Below are 23,319 nucleotides of genomic sequence, written 5' to 3' on the forward strand. Positions count from 1 at the left end.
TGATATTGAAAAACAAATTAAAAATAAAAATAAATAAATAAGAGAGACTACAGGGGCATAACAATCAAATGCAGTGTGGGAACCTTGAATAGGTCCTGTTTTAGAGAGAAAAATAGCCCTAAAGATATTTCAGAAGACAATTGGAAGAATTTGAATATGGATTGGATATTAGATTATGTACAAATTATTGATAATCTTCTTAGATGTGATAACAGAATTACTGTTTTTACTTAGGCATAATTCCTTATTCCTAGAAAATACCTACTGAAGATTTAGGGTGAAGGGTCACCATCTTGGCAACTTACTTTCAAATGGTTGAGGGGAGAGAGAAAAAGAGAATAGAGGAAAATGGAAAAATCTCAACAAGGAGGGTATGTGGGTGTTCATTATAGAAGTCTTTCAACTTTTCTGTAGGATTGAAATTTTTTCAAAATAAAAAGTGTTGGGAGGAATAAAATATTTTCTATATTTCTGAGAGTTGTGAACATTTACACATTTTATAACAGATACTCTGATTCTTCAGCTCCAATTTCTATGAGTCCAACATTATAATGAGACTAATATTCTAAGCCTGTATTTACACACACACACACACACACACACACACACACACACACACACACGTCTATTAATGGGGGGAGGGGTCTAGTCTCCTTATCCAATTTGGCCCCTCCCCAAGGGCAGCCCCAGATAAGACACTCAGCATAGAGAGGGAGAGAAATGAGGCTTAAATGTCACCACCCTCATCGGTCACCTCTGCCCCTTTGCTCACTCATGCTGCCCACTGAGCCCACCCTCTTGCCTCTTCTCTCTCCACATTCAAATACTCCTTTAAGATTTCAGTTCATGGCCCATCACCTCTAGTAAGCCTTCCCCAATCCCCTTGCTGACCTCTCTATCCCAGTCCTGAATTCTGACCCGTGCAAAGGGTATGTGTGTGTGTGCCTAGCCCCTTCTTTCATCCTGAGAAGGAGGAAAGGCACTCCCTATAGGGTTTAGGGTGTCCCTGGAAGACTCAACACTCACATGCAGTTCCTGGCGGCCAGGTCCCGATGTATGAATCTCTTGGTGCTCAAATACTCCATGCCACTGGCAATGTCTGCCATAAACTTCACCAGCATCTGAGTGGGCAGGAACTAGGGGACCAGGGCAGGAGGAAGGTCAGTTGAGTTCCTGAGACCCATCCCTCCTTCCTTCCCCCTTTCCTTCCTGTGTGTGCCTAGCTTTGCCCTGCAAAGGTTTCCCATGGCTACAAGAATTAAATCTAACCCTTTCTAACAAGGCCCTATATAATCCCATTCTGCCTTCCTCTGTGACTTAATCTCCTACTGTTCTTTCCCTTGACATACACTCCTTCCAGGGGCCTCCTTTCTAGTCTTCAAACAAGCCATGCTTGTTCCCACCTCAAGCCTTTGCCCATGTTCCCTTCAGGATTGCTTCCTCCCAGATCTCTCCACCTCCCACCGGCTGGCTCCGCTCCTTAGTGAGACCTCCTTGTCTATCCAAACTAATTGCCTGGCCTCCTCTCATTCCTCTTACTCTATAATTCCTTCCTAGTACTCAAATCATCTTGCCTATTTATTTTTTAACTTGTTTATTGCTGTCCCCCCACTGGCAGACAGTTCCATGAGAGCCAGTTCTTGGTCACCATGGTCTTCCTGGTGTCTGAGTAGCACCAGGTACCTGGTAGGTGCTCAATTAATACTTGTAGATAATTAAAACTTGTAGATGATTACATGCCCTCACCACTGGCTGGTCCCCGAGTCGAGAATAGAGAAGGAAGCTGTGTAGATCTCCATGTTTCATGAAAGGTAAGATGACCACAGGTGCAGGGAAGCCATCTAGTTCGGAACCCTGGAAACAGACGCCTGAGATCCCCAGGCAACCCTGTCACTCCAGCTGGACAGAAAGGGAAGCCACCCCCTCTCCCAGCTCAGTCTCTCCCTCTCCCTCAAATCTGGCCTCCAAATTGTTTTAGGGGTGGCAAGGACCAAGCTTCAGAGAAGACATTTCCAACACTGTTCCCAAGGATGTTTCCCCAGTCCTCCTGGGGGCCTCAGCTATTTCTGGGAAAGGTCACAGGTCACATTCCAAGCTGAGGGAGAGAAGGAGGGGGCAGTTTGCTGACTCTGAGAGAGGGGGAAACATCGGAGCTTGGAGCTTTGATCTTCCCAATGCCAGAGGGATCTTCCCTTTAGTGTTGCCTCCACAAAGCCTGTAGGCCCCCTAAACCTGCTGTCCCTCACCGATGAGCCTCATGACATTTGGGTGGTCAAATTCTTTCATGCAGACAGCTTCACTCAGGAAATCCTCCAGCTCCGACCTTGTGCAGATGGCAACTTGGGGGAGAGAGAAAGGAGGGTAAGAAGGAGGGGATGAGAGGGGAAGCAGGGGAGGGAGTATTTCCCCTCTTCCTCCTCTCTTTCATTATCATCATCATCTTCTTCTTCATTAAACATGACTGTTAAGTGCCAGGTGCTATACTCAGAATTTTACATGTATTAACTCATTTAATCCTCTGAGGATTATTTTCTCCATTTTAAAGGAGAGAAACCAAGGCACAGAATGGTTAAGGAACCTGCCTGAGGGCATACACAGCTTGCAGAAGGAATAGGCAGAATTCAAAGTCAGGCTCCGGGTCCAAGTGCACACACCACAGTAGGCTATGTCCCAACACATTTCCAATAGCAGTGGTGAGGTCTGTGTGATTTTCCTGTTTTACAGCTCAGGAAAGTGGCTCACAGAGGCAAAGTGACTTGCCCAAGGCCACACAGCTGGGGTTGAAACCCAGGTCAAGAACATAGGAGATGTTCAAAAACGACTGAGTGAGTGACTAAGTGATGACTGCATAACCCAAACTTTTGGCCCCAGTGATTCAGAAAGGATTGTTCCTCCCTCACCTCCAGCCTGACCCTCTATGCTTTTTCCCTGTATGGAAATGATTTCCTGCCGTGGACTTCCTGTGCTGTGTGCCCCTGGACTGGCTTGCACCTTCTCTGATGGTGTAAATAGGACAGTCACAGTCCACATCAACTGCATGTACATGTTCCACACCTAACATTAAGTGCTTTGTCTCACAACATCCTAGGACAGTGGTCGGCAAACTGCGGCCCCTTGCGTGTGGCTCTTCCACAAAATACCACTTGCAGGCCCGCACGTACAGTGCGATTGAAACTTTGTGGCCACACTCAAGGGGCCAAAGAGCCGCATGTGGCTCACGAGCCGCAGTTTGCCGACCACTGTCCTAGGAGGTAGGGCCATTATGATCCTTTTTTCCACATGAGGAATGGGAGGCTCAGAGAGGGATAGTCACTTGCCTGAGATAACACTGCTGGTAAATGATGAAGCCAGGTGTACCTCATTTCAGATCTTTCTTGCTCTGCTATGTATCACAGGGGGCTGGCCCTTGAAAACTACATTTCCCAGGCTCCCTTTCCTACTGGTTTGTTGTTGGACTTTGCCAATGGGAAGCACTAATGGGAGACTGGCAGGTGGGCAGGAAGGAGGAGGGGAGACGCCAGGGTATTTCACCCGGTCTTGGAAGCCTTCCAGTAGTTCCTTGGTGGTGGCTGTGTCTCCTTTGTGTTTCAAGCTCCCATGAGGTTTCTGCTAACTCTGTGATTCCCAAACCCTGACAGGCCATGGGCCCTGGTAATCCTGCTCATTCCTCCCTCTGCCCTTCAGGCCTAGAGGTGGGAACGACTACTGCTGCTGCTGACCTCCAGGTGGCGTCGCTGCTCCCAGGTGTTCCTTCAGTCCTTCCTACACCTTTGTAGTAATCTCACCATATTAAATTTCTCCCGTAGAAGTACCTAGCACGGACTTAATTTCCTGCCTGGAAACACTGAGGTTCGGTGGTAAAGCCAATTTGCTATTAACTCTTCTGCTCTTCTGCCTCCTTTGGGGCATTGGGAAGGGTAGGCGGGATGGGGGTCCCACATGTGTGCACAGACTCACTCTTCATTGTCTTCACAGCCACCTTGAGGATGGAGTCATCCTGGTTGAGCTGGCCCTCCATCACAGCTCCAAACTCTCCTGTAGGGGACCAGAGGGAGACACTGACCTCAGGGGCGCTCACAGGGATTGCATTTTCGTGTGGTTGGGTGGACGTGGGGAAGTGAAGGACTCCTTAGTTCGGGGGGATATATATGTGTGCCAGGGGGACTCACCTTCTCCCAGGGTCTTCCCCAGGGCCACCTTATGCCGGTCCACCATCACATCCCGCAGCTTCTCCTTCAGCTCTTCGCTGATTCCCAGGCTGTTCACTGCATGGGGAGTGGGGATGACAGAGCCATAGAGCTGGGCTGACATTTACATGCTCAGAGATACTTCTGCATTTATTCAGAAATACCTACTGTCCTGAGCACCCTCCACTCCCACCCTAGCTCCTCCTCTAGACCCCTTGAATATTCCCCAAGAGGGGCACCTAAAAGGTTGGAGCCTGTCACATAATCTCACATCAGTGGGCACATTGATTGGTTAGTGTTCTGCCATACCAGTTGTTCATAATATTTATTAAAGTTTTATTGAGGTATATAATACGTAGAAATCATAAGTGACCAGCTCAATGAATTTTCACAAACCAACCCAGCAGTCTAACTAGCACCCAGGTCAAGAACAGACCATGACCTACCCTCTCAGGGGTGGCCACTTTCCTGACTCTCTTACCATAGATTGGCCTTCTCTGTTTGGGGATGTTATAAACATAGAATCACATATTGTATTCTCTTTTGTGTTTGTCTTCTTTCAATCAACCCGATGTCTACGACACACTTGTCGTAGTTATAATCGATTCATTTTCATTGCTCTATAGGAAGAGTTCCCAAACTTATTGGCCTCAGGACCCTTTTACATTCTTAAAATTAGGGAGTACTGCAAAGAGCTCTTATTTACGTGGGGTATGTAGAGAGTGTCCCTCAAAAATGTATACACACTTTAACTGCTGATAGCTCAATTGATGTTTCTTTCTTTTCAGATTTAACCCATTGGAATGAATAATTATTCAAAGTGTGTATAGCCTGAGCTGGTTTGGCTCAGACTGAAGGGTCCTAGGTTCCATTTCGGTCAAGAGCATATACCTCAGTTGCAGGCTCCCAGCCTTGCTTGGGGGCATGCAAGAGGCAACCGGTCGATGTGTCTCTCTCACATTAGTGTTTCTCTCTGTCTCTACCTCTCCCTTCTACTCTCTCTAAAAATCAATGGAAAAAAATATCCTTGGGTAAGGATTAAAAAAACCACACACACAAAGAAACAACAAAGTGTGTATACGTTTTTGAGATATCCTGTCTGTTGATATTTACTGTATTCAAAATTAAAGCAAATAGATTTTTAAAAAACAAGAATACATAAGCACACATTCTGTCAACCAACAGAGTGATGACATCATCACGCATTAGAAAGTTCCTGGAAAACTCCATGGAATCCCTGTGAGAAAGTGAGAGTGCAAAAGGGCAAAACATATCTTGATATTATTATGAAAATAGTTTTGACCTTATGGACCTCCTGCAAAGATCTCAGTGCCCCCCAGGGACTGGATCATACTTTGAGAATTGGTGCTGCATGTGATTCCATTAGATGAGTGTGACCTGCTCACTTCCTCTTCCTTCTCTTAAATTAATGGCTTTTCCAGCCCCTTCTGGAATCTCCTTGGGGCCTGGAAGCCTTCTCACTGTGTGCTAGGAAGAGACCTAACTCTGCCCCCCCCCTTTTTCCTGGATTTAGGTTTCCCCAATGGAAAGATGAAGAGATTTGACTGGGTGGCCTCTGAGCTCCTCCGGAGCTGGGACCCTCCATAACTCTACAATCCTCTAACAGAGAGCCTATAGTTTTAAGATTCTATAATTTTCAAGACCCCAAGAGTCTATAGTACTGAGCCTATAATTTTTTAGGCCAAGATCTATTCTACCTCTCTCACATCCTATAATCCTAAGAGGCAGTAAAGAAGATGGACTTCAGAGCCAAACTACCTGGGTTAGAATCCCAGCTCTCCAACTGACAAGCTGTGTGGCCTTGAGCACGTGTCTTAACCACTCTATGCTACCGTTTCCTCATCTGTGAAGTGAAGGGGGAATAACATGCCTACCTCACTGGATTGCTCTGAGGATTAAATTAAGTGACATGTGTAGAGCATTTAGAACAGTGTCTGTCACAAAGGAAATGTTAGGGTTGGCTGTCATTATCAGCATCATAATCATAACATCATTGTCATTAAAATGGTCAACACATTGTTCTAATATCTTATGGCTCTGAGGTTTTGTCTTCCAAGATTTATTGTGTCTAAGATTCTATTGTTCTAAGGTTCTTCTGTGTGATTCTACAATTCTGTTGTTCTTAGAGTCTGTGGTCCTAACATCCTAGTATTCCAAGGCCTTCAGAAACGTTTGGTTCACGTATATACAGAAGACTGAATCTCTACACTTATTATCCCCAAACCAGTGCATGGAGGCATGGAGTTCACTTACAGGTGGCTTCAGTAGTCCGGCGACTGTAGGACTTGCGAACACGATACCTGACCACCAGCTCGCCCCTCTCCACTGTTGGTTCAAACACCTCTCTGGGGGGAATGGGGAGGAGGTGAGGGTAGAGCCATGTGGAACCCCCTCCTTCCACTAGCAGTGAAAGCAAGCACTGTCCCAATCCCAAGTCCTGCCTTTCCTCTCCTCCAGCGTTTGCTGAGCATATCTTGGACTGCTGCTACCTTCTTCCTTCCATTCATTCCCCAGACCCTCGCCCTAATTTCAGTTCTTGGTAATCTCTCCTCCTGCACTAGCCTCTCCATGGTCTCCCTGCTTCCAAGTTCTCCATTCTAGTCTATGTGAGCCTCCCTATTCACAGAGTTCCAACTCACCCATAGCGGGTCTCCTTCTTCCGCCGATGGATGAGGAACAGGGCCAAGATGAAGACACAGGCAGCGGCCACAACTGCTCCCAGCAGTACATACCACCAGGGCCATGAGAAGGAGGGGGCTGGAGGTTCACTCACTGTCAGGGCATGGGGGACAGGTCATGGCTAAGGCCCTGTGTCCATCTCCCTGAGACCCAAGGGGGTGATGTTGGAGGGAGCAGATGTGGATATATTTGATTAGGTCTATCATGGGTGCATTCACATATATGAGGAGACAGGGCTGGGCTGGGCAAGGCATGCAATGAGTGTGATATGAGTGAGTGTTAAAGTAGGAGCATGAGACTTGTAGGGTGGCTGAGGTGACTTAAGAGTGGGATGGACAGTTGAGGACAGTTGAGGAGTGTGTGCTGAGTGTGAAAGGAGTGTGGGATGGGTTATAATAATACAAGGAGTGCCCTGGTCAGTGTTGCTAAGTGATTAAAGTATTAGCCTGTGAACCGAAGGGTCACAGGTTCAATTCTTGGTCAAGAGCACATACCTAGGTTACATGCTTGATACCTGGCCCAGGTCAGGGTGCGTGAGGAAAGCAACCAGTCGATGTGTCTCTCTCACATCAATGTTTCTCTCTCTCTTCCCCCTCCCTCCCTTGTTCTCTCTCTAAAAATCAATGGGAAAAATATCCTCAGGTGAGGAATAACAACACAACAAAAATAATGCAAGGAGGGCTGATGAACATGAGATGGGTGTGAGTAAATTGCTAGGAGAGGGGTGTGTGATATATGTGATAATTGTGCAAGAAGGGGAACTTGGGTGTGGAAAAACAGGCGAGTAGGGGAGAGAATGCATGCAGTGTAGGATGGGTATATGAGGCATGTGCAATAAGTATGCAAGAACAGTGAGGCTCCTGGGATAAATGACCAAAGAATATTTTTGAGGATTGTGTGATGACTGTGGAAGGGTTTTCACTAAGAGAGTGAAGTAAATGTGCAAAGGGGTGTAGTGTGCAAAGGAATGTGTACAGGGTGCGGATGGATGTTGAAGGAATTGGGGGTGTGTGAGTGAGGATTATTCAAGGAGTTTTAGATTCAAGGAGTGAGCAGTGATTTGTAAGAATTAACTTTGGTGTGAGAAGAGTGTGCAATGAGCATGTAAAATGTGTGGAAAGGACAGATGAGCCAAGGATGAATAAAAAGGGTGTTCAAATAGGGTGGGAGTGGGTGAATAAGAAATAGAGAATGGGAATGTGCTAAGGGTGCCAGGAGTTTGTGTGGGTGTGTGCAGAGAATGGGGATGGGTTAGGATTACCTAGCGGTGAGGGAGTAACATGGAAGGAGTATTAGATGAGTCTACAAGGAGAGTTGTAGAGTGTGGGATAGTGTGGACTGAAAGTTTTTCAGTGTTTGCAATGTGGAATGTATGGTGTGTGTGTAAAAAGTGTGCACAGAGTTTGTGAATGAGAGGTGTGGGAAGTATTAGGTTTTGGAGGCATGTGTAAGGTATGAAGAATTATAATGGGATGAACATGTAATGAGGGTGGGTTAGTGTGGAAAGGGTATGCAAAGAAGTGCAGGAAGACGTGAAAAATATTTAAGGATAGTGGGATGAGTTATAAGAGGTGGAATGGAATGGTGCTAGGAGGATACAAAGGGAGTAGGAGGAATGTTTGAGTATTTTTAAGAAACATTTGAGAAGGATGAATGTGAAGGGGATAACTCATGTACTATTCCATCCATCCATCCATCCATCCATCCATCCATCCATCCACCCACCCATCCATCCTTCTTTCGTTCCTTCCACCCACCCCATTCATCCACCTATCTATCCATCCATCCATCCACCCGTCTACCATTCACTGAGTACCTACAATATGCTGGGCTATTCCAGGCACCTCCATCAAGGACCACATAAAAACAAGACATAGAGGATTAGAGTGATGAGTCTGAGAAACATGAAAGGGATGTGTAAAGCATATGAGTGTGGTGATAGGGTCCTCACTGGGAAGGGAGGGAGGTGAGGGGATGCGAAAGCCCTTACCCAGCTGGTGCACTGGCTGTCTTTGCCCTGTGAGGAGAAAGGACAGAGGGAGGACATGCTCAAGGAGGGCAAGACTGGTGGGACGCAGGTGAGGTGTGAGGCTCAGTAAGATTCTGATAGGAACAGAGCCTAGATTTGGGCAACACTGAAAGTTGCAGAGAGCAAGTCAGGAGCATCTTGGGGAGATAAGGTTCTTCTGGGTACTTTGAAGGGGGCTGGCATGACTTTGGAGTTACCTGGGCGCCAAGGCTCTAGGGGCACGGGGAGGCTCCAGGGTCCATCCCCAGAGGCGGTGTAGGCTGCCACACACACCGTCAGGTTGGGCACGGTCCTGTCCTCCCGCAGCTCCAGGGTCACCTCTTGCTTTAGTCCTATGTCCATTAGCACCTAGGACATCCAGACAGCATCAGGGTAGAGGTCAGGTTCTAAACGCTTAGGCCTCAACTCCCCAACCTTCTGGAAACCTTCTCATCTCCAATACCTTCTTACCTTCTTCTTCCTACCTTTTCATCCCCACTCCTTTTATCACCATCCCCGTGCCCACTAAAATATCAGTTCCACTAGGACAGGACTAGGACAGGACTTTGTCTCATTCACTGCCATGTCCGCAAGTCCTACAACAGTGCATGGCTGAAAACTGAATTCTCATCTTTCACTCTCATCTCTCCATCCCCTTCTAAATCTCACCCTTTTTCCCACCCTACTTCTCCACCCCAGGGATGCTGTTTGCACAGATAATAACTGTGCAAATTAGAAAAGGCATCCCTTCCTCAAGATGCTATACAACTATCTGCTGTAACATCGTCATGGTAAAACATGGAGGCTCCTGGGATAAATGACCAAGGAAACATGTCCACTGAAACACTATTTATAATGATTCATAAATAGCCATTCCCTCCCCTTCCCCTGGACCCCTTTAACCTTCCCACAATGTGCTCTCCTCTGCACTACCCAACCTGTACAACTAACTGTCCATATCTGCCCTGTCATCTTCTCCTCCCCATTTCCCTCCTTCTCAGCTCCTCTACCCAACCCCAGCCAGCAGCACCCACCTCAGGAGTGTCCTGGCCTCGATAGGCCAGCCGGTACCCTAACAGAGTGCCCTGCAGAGGTGCCATTGGCTTCTGCCAACGCACGATGGCTTGGCTCCCATTCCGTATGGCGGTAACGTTCTTAGGGGGGCCCAGAGGCACTGGAGGACAGGGAAGAGGGGAAGCTGGCACCCCTACCTCTTCCTGACTTCTCCCTGACCCCAGTAAGTGAAGGCAGGGTGCAAAGAGCATGCGCATGGGCAACTCATGCAGGCCTCCCAGGAGCGGAAGCATAGGGAAGAGGTCCGGGAGAGATGCCAGTGCTGTGCTGAGGAGTGGGGACTGAGCAGGAAGGAGATGGAGGCCACATGGGGTAAATGGGTGAGAGGAGATGCTGAGGGTGGCACTGATATGAGCAAGGTCCAGGGGGAAGAGGGCAACGTCTCCCCCACCAGCCCCTTCTTACCTCCCTCAGGCGTCTCCACGGGAAGCCAGTGGGTCCAGGGTGAGGGGCCCTGGCTACTGGCACATGCCACCCTGATGTGATAAGGACTGTGAGGACGGAGGCTGTCCAGCTGTAGTTGGTGAGGGGGGACGGATACTTGCATGGTGAGGGGCTCCTCCGGGGGATCTGGCTCTCCCAGCCTGATGCCGACCCCATCATCTGACAGCACAGCCTGGGGACAGGAAAGGGGTGTGAGGACAGGATGGCCATGCAATCACATGAGCAGTCAGACAACGCTCGGTGGTGGTCCTTGTGATTACACAACTTTGAAAGGATGTGTGTGTGTGTGATAGCTTCATTCTAGTGCTCCATGGGCACCTGCATTTGCAAAGTGAGGAGACCATCCAGGTGCACAATGTGATTCTGTCATCACTTGCAAAAGCTACCTCTGGCAAGACGTTCCCTCATTGAACCTCAGTTTCCTCATCTTTAAAATGGGGTATAATGTCTCCCTACTTCGAAGGGTTGACTGAAATGATGTTCCTAAGCATTTAGAAGAGTGCCCGTATGTATTGAGTGTTTGCCGTTATTAGTATTGTGTGTGTGTGTGTGTGTGTGTGTGTGTGTGAGGTTGCCTTGGCAACAAGTGTCCAATTCCACACACCTTGCACATCGGCATAGGCTGGCACACCCACCTGCCCCCCAGGAACGGCCAGGTCAGGATGGCAGGGCTACAGCTGGGGAATACACCTGTGCAGCACATAAACTGGTTTGAACATCACACCAACAGCGAACATTTCTTGAGTGTTAACTATGTGTCAAGCACCCTGTCAAGTGCATGTTTGGGTGAACTCAGTGACTTCTTACCACCACTCTATGGGGTCAATTTCTTTTTTCATTCCTATTTTACAGATGAGGAAACAGAAGCCCAGAGAGATTCAGACACTTGCTCAAAGTCACAGGGCTCCCACATGTGGAGATAATACCACCCAGAGGCCTGGGGAGGAGGCGGGCAAAAGGTGGGTAGCAGGATGAGGGGAGACTGTCCCCTTGCCTGCTCTTTGGCCCACAGTGACAGCCAGGAAGAGGAACCTCTGCTGGGACAAAGGGGACAAGGATGCAGACACTCAGCCTCCCATGCCCGCTCCCACTTCTCTTTTCCCTGGGATGGCTGTGACCCTCCCATTCGAACCCTTCAGCCCCAGCCTATGCACAGCAGGAAGTGAGACCTGCAGAGGGAAGAGGACACACTTCTGCTTTCCTGCGGACACTGGATGGGTGTGGGGTGGGGGTACAGCTGACACCTGACCTGGCATCTGAGCTCTCCCAAACTGGCCTGGCCTCTGGGATTGGATCAATTTCATCCTCTTTAGGCACTGTGGGGGGACTGGTCATTTCTTCTCCCTGGGCCTCAGTTCCTTACCTTGAAAATGGGAAGATTGACAACCACTACTTTTAAGGTTAAAATGACAAGTGAATCAGGTTGTGTCCAAGGCACATAATTGTAAGAAAGACAGCTGCTGTTTAATCAAGTACTGGCTCGAAAGGGTCTCTAAGGCAGTAAGGAGCATCCTTTGGGTTTGGTGAGACAAGGGTTCGAATCCCACCTCTCCACTTCCTGGCTGTCACCTTGGGCAAGTTTCTTAACTGCTCTGAGCTTTAGTTTCTTCATCTGAAAAAAGGTTGTAAACACAGACCACATTTCACGAACACACAAGGGTAACACATAGGCCCAACACATAGTTGGCACTCAATGAAAACTGGCCATTATTAATTATCATCTCCTATCATGGGCAATGCCATACCAACTTCCGAATCACAGAGATCTTCAGGCCAGAACTGGGTCTTGTATTCACATGTCTGTGTATTTGTTTTTCTTACACTAGAGGAGGAGCAACTTGGGTGCAGAAGGCTGGTCTGGCCCTTCTCAGCTGTCAGGTAGTCTTCTTCTGACTGGCCCTGAGCCAGGCAATAATGAGGACTGAGTGGTGACTGAGACATCCTGGCTGTGCCCTCCCAGAGCTCAGTCCAGTGGGGAGACAGACTCACCCCCAGACAGTGACAACCCAGAGTGGTCAGGGCTGAGGTGTGAGAAGCAGGGTTGGGGGTAGCCAGTGGTGACCAAGATGGCTGTCTCAGGGTTCCCATTCTGACTACAGTCAATATCACTGATACAAAAAAAAAAAACACCCACTGAAAACAGCTAATAGTTTATTATACATTTCCATTGCATTTACTTATTGAATTCCCACAACAAGCCTTTCCAGTAGTACTACCATTATGCCCATTTTATAGATGAGAGAACTGAGACACAGTCACCTACCTGAGCTCATGCAGCCATCAGCTGGTGGAGCCAGGATTTGAACCCACGACAGCTGCCTTAACCCGAGGCTCTACTGCCTCTCAACACACAAAAGCTGGGGAGGGCTGGTTATCCAGGGAGATGCTGAGGGCTTGTGGGTGTGGTTGGAGGGGAGCCTGAGGTTAGTAAAGTCTGAGTCTCACCTGCAGGGTGCAGTGGGTGAGGGGATAGATGCCGCTCAGGCCTGGTGTCCAAACCGCCTCCAGCTTTGTGGGCAGACTGGAAACCAAGTGGAGGTCATGGGGCCGCTGGGGAAGCACTGTGGAGATGAGAGGAAGGACTGACCTGGGGGGCCTTTGCCCAAAACTCCTCACCCTGCCTCCTACCCCAGCTCTGGCCTTTGACCCCAGTCCCACACCATCTGACACCCAACTTCCCAGATCCCTTTTCTGTTACCTGTGATGATGGCTGTGCGGGATGTGGTGACCCCCTTGGCATTATGGGCTTCACAGGAGAAAGAAGACGTCTTGTTCAGGCCTGGGAAGTCATATGAGGGTGGGGCCCAGTGTCAGAGAGGTGCCCATACCATGCCCCACCTGACAGGGCCAGTCTAGCCTATAGGGGCACCTGCTTAGAAGGAGACTATGGGAAGGGAACACAGGCCTCCATCCCAAACACTGGGACAGGTCTGGGGGCCTCAGCCCTAGTGCCCCTAGTGCCCCACCACATAGACACACATATAAGCAGACACAGGCACACACATGGATAGACTCACATACATACACAGAAACACATACACACACATAGAGACACGCACACTCTTGTACACACACTTATGCACAGATAGAGATACATATTGTACTCACACATACACATAAGCACACTTAGAAACACATTCACACAGCAAGACACACAGATACAGAGTTATACAAAGGCACACGTAGAAACACATACTCATAGTTATACACAAGTCACCTACACCAATACCCACAGTTATACCCATGAACACACAAAGAAACACACTCACAGACAGAAACACACATACTCATAGCTAGACACACAGACAGACACACACACTCACCTAGAGGCTGAAACACAGACACACATAGAGGCATATACATATAATAAGCACACACCTAAGAAACAGGCTCTCATGGGTGTGTATAAATGTAGAGGTATTTATCTATATACATAAAAGCCTAAGTGACCATTATGGTAGAACCACCGGTTGCTCTGACATGCACCGAGCAGGCAGGCAGGCGAGAGGTTAGGGGCAAATAGACAGGCAGGTGAGTGGTTAGGGGCAACAGGCAGGCAGGTGAGCAGTTAGGGGCGAGTGGTCAGGGGCGAGCAGTCCTGGATTGCGAGAGGGATGTCCGACTGATGGATGTCCGACTGCAGGGATCAGGCCTAAACCGGCAGTCAGACATCCCCTGAGAAGTCTGGATTGCAAGAGGGCGCAGGCTGGGCTGTGGGACCCCCCCCCCCCGCCCCGTGCATGAATTTTGTGTACTGGGCCTCTAGTTTGTTTATAAGCTCGGTTCCTACCAAGTCCACTCCCCCTCGCTCACTCACACCTCACTCTCCTGGTGTTTCTGGGAAGCACGCATCAAGCACGTTCCCACCTCGGGAACTTTGTCCTCCTGTTCCTTCTTTTTGGAACAGTGTTCCCACTGGCATCCAAGTGGCTCACTCCCCACCCCTTCACATTGTTACTCAGATCCCACCTTCTCAGCCCTCTGTCCCTGGCCACCTTGTTTAAAATCAGAACTGCATGGCCGGTGTGGTTCAGGGATTAAACCAGGAGGTCAAGGTTTGGTCCCCAGCGGGGGGCATTTGGGAGGCAGAGGATTGAATTCCCTCTCATCATTGATGTTTCTGTCTCTCTCCCTCTCCCTTCCTTTCTCTGAAATGAATGGGAACATATTAAAAATTTTAAAAAGAAATAAATTTGGAACCTCCCTCCATATCTAGCCTTTTTTCTGCTTTATTATTTTCCCTTTGGCTATTCTCATCACAATGTCAACTCCACTAGCATGTCAGCAACACGGGCAGGGTTTCTGTCTGCCTTGTCCCCTGCTGTATCGCCTGTGTCTAAGATGGCCTGGCACCCAGTAGGTGCTCTATAAATGCTTGTCGAATGAGTGAATGAATTTATGTGTATACATTTGTGTACTTATGAGTGTTTCTGGCTGTGTATGCAGAAATGTGAGCATGGGTACTTCTGAGGGTGAGTTAATGTATGTGTCATGAATAACTGTTTTTGAGTGTCTTGCCTCTCCTCCCCAGTGTGATGATGGTGGGAACACAGGCAGATACACACACCACACACACACACACATGCATGCCCTGGGTGACAGGATGTAAGGAGGACTAAGTCTTAAGTCTGCATGTATAACTGTAGCTCGTGCCTGTCTGCCCATGCCTGTACCAGTGTGCTAGTGGACCTGTGAGTGTCTATGGATGTTGGGTGCTTGCGTGTGCCTCTTGCGTTTGTTCTGCGCCTGTTCTCACCACCATCTACCGCAGACACAAAGTTTCCTTTTCTTAGTCAGCAGAGGGAGTGGAAAGCCGGCTGGGGGCCCAAAGGGGTGGGCAGGGAAGCTCCTCAGTTCCGCTGTCCAGGCGCTAGTTCCCAGCCAAGGTCAGGTGCCCGCCTGCCCCCGCAGCCCCACAGCCAGCCGCTGCTGCCGGGGGAGGGACAGGACGGCCCTGGGCAGGCGGGCAGCCGGCAGGGGCGGGAAGTCTGGGTCCCCTCCAACAACCTGGCATGTGGGGGCCGCCAGGGTCACTGTGTGGGAGCTGGCACTGTCCTCCAGAGGAGCCCTGGGGCAGGATGGGGGTTCTGGAGCCTGGTCCTGTTCCGACCACAGCATTCCTGCCCCCGTCTGAGTGAGTCACCAGGCCCCACCCCCTGCACTTCCGGCTGGCCTTGCGGGGGAGAGGCCCAGGATCCCCCTTCCCAGGCTTGGACACCAACACCTTGAGGGAGGGGAGAGCAGGGATGAAGGGACCTGGGACCCCTTCCCTGCAGCAGGCTCTCCCTCACAGCCGGAGCAGGCCCACTCCAGATGTGCTTTCCAGATGCTCTGTCCACCTCCTGTCTGCTCCTGCTCCTCCCCCCAACCCTGTGCTTTTTCCGAGGGAAAGAGAGGGATGGAAGGAGAGAGGGGGCACGCCCTGAGTCAGATCAAGGGACAGATGCACACAAATGGGCTAACATTCCTTAACACAGCCCCCCCCCCCCCCCCCCCCGCCTCAATGAATCACTCTTAACACACAGGGACCGTTATTGGCACAAAAGCAGAGAATGCGGCGCTCAACAAGCTACGCACAAGGCTGATGCTGTGGCAAACACGCAGTGACACAAATACACACTCCGTGACTTCCATGCACACGGGCTGACGCAAATAAAGGAAGAGACCAAACATAAACACAATCAGACGTGCACACATGAACTACAAACACCTGGCAAGACCACATACACCTAGGCTGCAGCCGACAGACACAAACCTCCCTGCATGTTGGGAGGCACACACCAAGGGACAATCACAAGTTGAGGTTGAAGCGGACAGATAATACACACCGGAACCCGTAGAGGTTAATGTGGACTTGCTCGCACAAAAATATAGCCAAGATTTCAAAACACAGCTGGACTTACTCAGGATGCTTAAGACATTCATCGAGATGCAGACTGATACAACAGCACACTCATTTGCATGGACACGAGGGCTGTGGCAGACACACAAGAGGGGAGACATGTGCACACAGGTGGCACAGACACATCTACACACTGGCTGCTAGCACCCCATGTCCATCCACCCAGAGGGCATGGGGCCGGACTGGTACTACTCAGGGAGAGCAGACAAAGGCAGAAAGGTGTTGCTGCTGTCTGCTGAGAGTCACACGTGCGTACACACACACAGACACACACAGGGGTCCATGCGACATAGTCCATACCAATATGCTCACCCTGTGACAAATACACAGACACCACAGATATCCATGGACACAGATATGTATACACACAGACAACCACAGTCAGTGGAAACACACTAAAAAGCACAGTAAGTTGTCCATTGACACAATCTAATTCCATGGAAGCAAAAGCCCACACCATGATACTCACACCCATAGGTGCACACCTGTAAGCTGACATTGTCTCCTCTATATAGGGAGGTATGGGAAATAGCCACAAAACACACTGCGATCCCTCACTCTGCCACCTCTCCCCCAACACACATACACACTCCACCCTCACACAGAGTGTCACAGCTGTGAGCACACAAACACAAAGGCAGACGCAGGCTGACACTGGTGTACATGCGGGCACACACACACACTCACCCCTCCCCCACGCACTGAGACAGCTACAGAAGCTGGCCCTTGCTAACACCCCCCTCCCTTCCCCCCGCCTCATCCAAAGAGGTTGATGCTGACAGACACTGAGACACAGATCCAAAGGGACATGGATACGCACCCAGAACCTCCCCCCGAAACCCCCCCCACACTAACACACACACACACACAGATCGCCCTCACAGTTGTACCAAATACTGATACATGCACAGACCTCTCCCACCTGTGTTCCCCCACATTTTTCCTTCTTCCTGGGATGGAGTTGGGCAACCGGGCTCCTCTCCCTCCCCCTCTCTGGGGTCCTGCCAAGCTGACTCAGTCCCCAGAGCCACTGGCCTGAGTCAGCCCTCTGGGGGCTGGCATGCTCACCACCTTTCCCTTGCACACTCAGGGTCCCCAGAATGCCGGGAATGTGGGCACCTCCCTCCACCCTGGGAGACCCTCAGTAAGGAGTCCCCTCTCCATCCCAGCAGTTGGAGAGCAGGTTGGGGGTGCTGGAAGCTGATACCCTACAGGGTCCAGCCACCTCCCTCTGACTAATTGAGTCTCCCCCTCTGTATTCCTCTCTCTCCTTTCTCAGTGAAGGGGAACCCCCGTGTCCATGGTCCCCCAGCAATGCCACGGACCGCTGTGTGACCCCAAGCTTGGTCCTGCCCCATCTTGGGTTACCTCTGTGGTCTGTCCCTCTCTGTCTCTGATTTTCTCTCTCTCTCTCTCTCTCTCTCTCTCTTTCTCATTCTCTGTCTCCCACTTTCATTTTCTCTCTTTGCTTCACGTTCTGTACCCACCAGTGGGGCCCTTCAGTGACAGGGGTAGACAGGTTGGGGGAGGTGGAGGAGAGGAGGGCACGGTTGATTCTGGTGCCCTGCTTGGGGTCAAGGGCTGACAAAGGGCCATCAGGCCTACACACACTTGGGCTATGGAACAGCTCAGAGGAAACCCAGGACAAAGAATTCTATTCAGAGACGGGCTGGGGTAGTTGGAGGGAGAAAGAGCAGAGAGACAGGACATGGAGAAACAGAGCGATGGAGAACAGAGACAGAAGGAGATGGAGAAAGTGTATGGGGAGAAGTGAGGAGGTAGACAGAGGCAAAGATGCAGAGATAGACTCAGAGGCAGAGACACAGGAACCGAGAGAGACGGACAGAGAAGGACAGAGGGACAGGCAGACACTCACACAGGAGCATGAAGGGCACGCTTCTCCCACTTCCATCCTGCCAGGGCCTCTACAGTGAGCTGGCCACATCCCCGGACTCACCTGGAACATGAAGTATGTGCTGGGGGGTGTGGCCTGTGGCCGCAGCCAGGGGGACAGCATCCTGGAGCCAGAACAGGTCCACGGGCTCTGGGGGACCCTGGGCCCGGCAGCTCAGGTTGAAGGGGGTGTTGGCAGTAACAGTCCTGTCCTCAGGCTCCTCCAAGAAGTAGGGCAGGCCTGGGTGGGGGGTGATGGCAGAGGCTGGGTCTCTCTGAGCCCCCCAGGTGTCTGACTCACTGCCAGGCTGTTGGAGCCTGCAGGCTCTTTAACCCGTATGTCCCCTCAAGCCTCTACCCCCAGGACACATCATCACAATACCTGTTTCCCCCAACCAATGTCGAACCCCCAGGACATATAAGCCCCTCCTTTTCCAGAATGTCTGACTTCTCATCCCATTTTACCAATGAGGAAGCGGGGGCCCCTGAGGATGGGAAGACGGTTAAGTCATGCCTCTGAAACCTTATCTGTTCGAAAAATATCCTACCCCAACTGCCGGGAGCCGGTCCATGCTTGCTGTTTCAAGGGACCTGGCATATATGGCATACTGCTCTTAATATGTTTGCTCACCTTCTTGGCACTGTGTTTTAACCAAGGTCACCTCTCTGAGAAAGGTTGTTTCCCCAGGTAGGGATTTTCCCCTGAAGTTAGGGAGGGAATAAAACCCCTTAACTAAGTGCCAGGCGGGTAATTAATCACTTTAACCATGAACAATCATGCTTAAGCTACATAATCTTTACTCCCTGGAATGGAGATAAGAAATGCCCTAACCTTTGGAATAGAGATTGATAGGATTGGAATCAACTGGTATAAATACAGATGTAACAAGACAACAGGACACAGAACCTAGACACAGAACCTACACAGAACCTAGAGACAGAAGAACTTCGCTGGAGAGAACATGGCAAAAGATCCTGGACAGAAACTGGAGACAGAACCTAGAGACATACCTAGCGAGAGAACATGGCAAAAGATCCTGGACAGAAACTGGAGACAGAACCTAGTGAGAGAACCTGACTGAAGAACCTAGAGACAGAACCTGGCTACAGGACCTGGATAGAACATGGCAGGAGAACCTGACTAGAACCTGGTGACTGAACCTGGCTGGAGAACCTGGACAGAACCTGGCTGGAGAACCTAGCAAGAGAACATGGACACAGAACCTGGCTGGAGATCCTAAGCAGAACTTCGCTGGAGATCCTAAGCAGAACTTCGCTGGAGATCCTGAACAGAACTTGGCTGGAGATCCTGGCTAGAGATCCTGGCTAGGCTGCTGATCAACTGAACGCTGTGTCCATGTCATTCCTTCTTCGCCGACTCCATCCACACCTTTGGGGATCCCTGGACCCACTGGGGTTGGACCCCAGCACCCAACCATGGCTGACCCCAGGATATCCAACAACACTCCCCCTACCCCAAGATGTCTTCTTCCGCAGGATATATAATCCCAATAATTTATGGCCCAAGCTTCCTGATCCCTTCAGATCTCTGACATTCTTAGTATGTATGTCCCTGGCAGACATCCTGAATCTTCCAGCACCCTCTGACCCCTGGGGTTCCTGACCTCCCATGACCTCTGAGCCCAGAGCTCACCCTCCAGTCCAATATAGCCGGGCTGGGACACAAAGTTCCTTCCTCCCAGGACCACTGCGCACTGGTACCATCCCACGTCCGAGAGCTGCAAGGACAAGATCCTGACAGGGACAGAGAGGTTTGGGATCAGAGCTGGACACTGCAAGGGACTCATCAGAACTGAAAGATGGGGGTCTGGACTGGAAACACGTGAGCTAAGAGGTGGGCGCTATTATTAACTCCTTTTACAAAAGAGGAAAGTGAAACCCGGGGCTACATCACATGCTCACAGCCACACAGCCGGCCAGTGGCCAAGCTGGGGCTCCAACCCGGGTGGAGCGCCTGGTGGTGACTTTTTCAACCACCATGTGATGGAGGTGGTGGGGGTCAGGGGTCAGGGGGGATGTAGGGATGGGGTTGGTCAGGGAGAGGCTGGTCACCTGAGCTTGCTGACCACTTTCCAGTCGTCCTCCTCATCTTCACCCAGGGGCACCTGGATCTGGGTGCTGTCTGCCAGCTCCAGGGCCTGTCCATCCCGAAGCCAGGTCACCTCAGGGGGCTCCCCATGAACCAGAAGCTCACACTGAAGGGTCCCAGTGAGTTCCCGGGCACCAGTGATGTTCCCTGGGCTCCCCACAAAGGGGTTCTCCTGAGCCTGTGAGCCTGCAGGGAGACGGGAAGAGCCGGCTTAGGAAACTCCACTTCCCTCCAATTCCTCAGTCCCACCCTCCGGGCCTGCTTATGGCAGCCACGACCTTGCCAGGCCTTTAGGCCCACATAGCTGTAGAGTGACCTCAGCGGGGGCTGGAGGGAGGCGCCTTGAGGGGAGGATGGGAGCCTCCCCAGGGATTAGGGTCCAGCCTTCATCCTTCAACTTTGGGAAGAAGGCCGGGGTCTGGCAGCCTCCCACGTCCCGGCCTGCCGGGCAGGGCCAGCTCTTGCCCCGCTGCCCTCCCTTAGGGTCTCCAGAGACTTGACAGGTCAGGCTGGTGGATGGTGGGGAAGAAAAGGAGGGAAGGAGAGGGAGAGGGGGAGGGAGAGAGAGAAGGAGAGACGGGGAGAGAAGCCAGAGAAAAGTTGAACAGGGGGAGTCAGAGACAGAAAGGAACAGAGACCCAGAGAGAGACAGAGGGTGAGAGATGAAGAGACACCCTAGGGGAAAAAAGTGGTGGAGAGACACGAGAAAACGGCAGTGACATTGATAGAGACAGGGAGAGAGGGAGGGAGGGAGACCCGCAGAGATGGGAGAGCTGGAGCCTGAGACAGAGCCTCGGTCCCAGAGATGGAGCAGACAATGGTGGGGCAGGGACAAGGGTGTGGGGGTGACTGTGCTGAGGGTTTTCCCCTAGGGTTCCCAAGCCCTCCCCGTCCGCTGCCGCCGGACTGAGTACTCCTTTCTGGAAATTTCCTTCCCTGGAAGCCCCCATCTCAGCCTCTCCCCAGGGACCCCACTCCAGTCCAGCCCCCACCCTGCCCTCAGCTTCTCCTGGGTGTCTGTCTCAGCCCGTGCATCTCTTCCCGTCTCGGAGCCTCCTAGTTTCTATTTCTTGTCCCTCTGTTCCTCTCTCAGAGCCCCTCTCTGTCCCCCGGGGCCTCCCTGGGTTTGTCTCTGTGTCTCCCGTCTCCCTCTCTGTTGTCCCAAGAAAATTCCCTGAGCCAACTGGGGACCACCCCAACACCTGCCATCCCCCCCCCACCCGCCCCAGCCCCTCCACAGGTGGTCCTGCCCCTCAGGCCACCATCACTCACCGTTGGGGGCCATGCACCCCCAGCAGCACAGAGCCAACCACCAGGCCAGCGGGACCCTGCCCATCCTCGGGGCAGCGCGCGAGCTCTGCCAAACTTTCCTCAGAAGTTGCTGGGCACACGGAGGGGGAGGGGGCAGGGCCGGGTTGTCCCCGGCCCTCCCCCCAGCTCCGGGCTCCCCGGCTTTGGCTCTGCCTGCCTGGCACAGGAAGGGCTCCTCACCGGCTCCACTCCACTCCGTGGCCACCTTCCCTGCTCCCTGATCTTCTTCTCCCTCCCAGACCTCCGAAACCCGTTCCCCCGCCCCTGCCTCCCCCTGCCTCCACCCACCGGGCTGGGAGCCGAGGGGGCCACTGGGATTTCGAGGGGTTAACTTTGGAGAGGAGAGGACCAGCCCTGTCTTAAAGGGACCCTGGAGGGAGGCTGAGGAGGGAAAGGAGCCCTGGTGGCTTCACCCCTGAGCCTGGGCCAGAGAGGCAGGGAGGCTGTGTGTTTCTCTGCCCGGCGCAGGGCGCTGTCGCCCTGGGCCCTCTGGATGTCCCGTAAACATTCCTTCAGAACTCCACTCCCCGCTCAGCCCGGCGATGCCCCCTCCCCGGCCTCCACCCCCAGCCCAGCCCCAGTCAGGCACTCCTCTCACACTCACAGCTCCTCCCCCCCCCTTCCTCCTCCTCCCCCCTCCTCCCCCTCCTTGTCCTCCTCCCCCCTCCTCCTCCCTCCTCCCCCCTCCTCCCCCCTCCTCTTCTCCTCCCCCCTCCTCTCCTCCTCCAAGGACACACACACACACTCACACAGTCAGATGTCATCAACACACAGAGGCTGGGACAGGAGGAGACATGCAGGGGCACGCTGCCAGCCCATGGGACATACTCAGAAGACAAGCCAGGTCAGGAACTCCAGTCCTGGAGAAATCTCAGAAACCAGAACCTGAAGAACACCTGCTGGTGGCATCCCCGGGGCACACTCAGGGAGATGGGGAGCCTCCTGCCCAAGAGACCCACCTGGGCACAGAAACAGCACCCGCCCTGGCTGGTGTGGCATCAACATCATCTTGTACCAAAAAAGTGGTGGGTTCCATCCCCGGTCATGGCACGTGGAGGCAGTCAATCAATGTTTCTCTCTGACATTGGTCTCTCTCTCTCTCTCTCTCTCTCTCTTCTCTCTCTCTCTCTCTCTTCCTCTCTCTAAAAATCAATAAAATTTAAAAAAAGAATCTATTTTTTAAAAAGGAACAAGACCCCAGGGTGCACTTTGGGGCTGGTGCCTGAAGAGTTGGGCTGGAATCCCAGCCCCACCAGGAACTGGTGATCTTAGAAGTGACTGGCCTCTCTAGGCCTCAGTTTGTCCATCTGTAAGATGGGAATAAGCAGGCTAGAGGGAGGACATCCTGGTCCAGTGCATGAGCAGTTCTTCTTTGCACATGATGATGACCGCTGACCAGGCGCCCTTGATTTTTGGCATGCCTTCTGTGTGTTTCTCTGTGCACTTGCACTGTGGTCCTTGCAGACCTGGGGCCTGTATGTGGGTTCTGCTGCCTGTCCATTTCTATACCCCTATGTATTTTGCACATGGAGTTCTCTGTAAGCCTGCATTTCTGGGGGCTGGGGGAGGTGGAGGGGTGGGTGGAGTTGGGCAGCCATCTCTCTGCCCTTAACCCTTCTGTCTGTTGTTATCCCTACAGCTCATCACAAAGTCCTGTCCTTTCAGCCTCCTGATGTCTCCCACTGCCCCT

At 51.5% G+C, this 23,319-nt stretch overlaps 1 protein-coding gene across 5 annotated transcripts in view; it reads right to left on the reverse strand.

Moving 5' to 3' along the window:
* The window catches only part of AXL (AXL receptor tyrosine kinase), a 29,499-nt gene extending 7,592 nt beyond the window's left edge, over window positions 1-21,907 (reverse strand). Inside the window, exons 1-17 of one of the 5 annotated variants that reach the window (XM_059666449.1) lie at window positions 21,591-21,907; window positions 20,282-20,504; window positions 19,863-19,963; window positions 18,273-18,449; window positions 13,112-13,192; window positions 12,859-12,974; window positions 10,375-10,585; window positions 9,930-10,069; window positions 9,114-9,264; window positions 8,878-8,904; window positions 6,848-6,980; window positions 6,462-6,553; window positions 4,170-4,265; window positions 3,958-4,035; window positions 2,247-2,339; window positions 1,747-1,868; window positions 1,027-1,136 (exon numbers count right to left, since the gene is read on the reverse strand). In XM_059666449.1, the coding sequence (XP_059522432.1) occupies window positions 1,027-1,136; window positions 1,747-1,868; window positions 2,247-2,339; window positions 3,958-4,035; window positions 4,170-4,265; window positions 6,462-6,553; window positions 6,848-6,980; window positions 8,878-8,904; window positions 9,114-9,264; window positions 9,930-10,069; window positions 10,375-10,585; window positions 12,859-12,974; window positions 13,112-13,192; window positions 18,273-18,449; window positions 19,863-19,963; window positions 20,282-20,504; window positions 21,591-21,654 (2,015 nt within the window). In that variant the 5' untranslated portion in view covers window positions 21,655-21,907. The remainder of the gene's footprint in view (window positions 1-1,026; window positions 1,137-1,746; window positions 1,869-2,246; window positions 2,340-3,957; window positions 4,036-4,169; window positions 4,266-6,461; window positions 6,554-6,847; window positions 6,981-8,877; window positions 8,905-9,113; window positions 9,265-9,929; window positions 10,070-10,374; window positions 10,586-12,858; window positions 12,975-13,111; window positions 13,193-18,272; window positions 18,450-19,862; window positions 19,964-20,281; window positions 20,505-21,590) is intronic. The other 4 variants (XM_059666450.1, XM_059666451.1, XM_059666454.1 and 1 more) reach the window with 4 other exon arrangements.
* Between the last annotated feature and the right edge of the window lie 1,412 nt (window positions 21,908-23,319).

Source organism: Myotis daubentonii, chromosome 15, assembly GCF_963259705.1.
Source record: "Myotis daubentonii chromosome 15, mMyoDau2.1, whole genome shotgun sequence".
NCBI lineage: Eukaryota > Metazoa > Chordata > Mammalia > Chiroptera > Vespertilionidae > Myotis > Myotis daubentonii.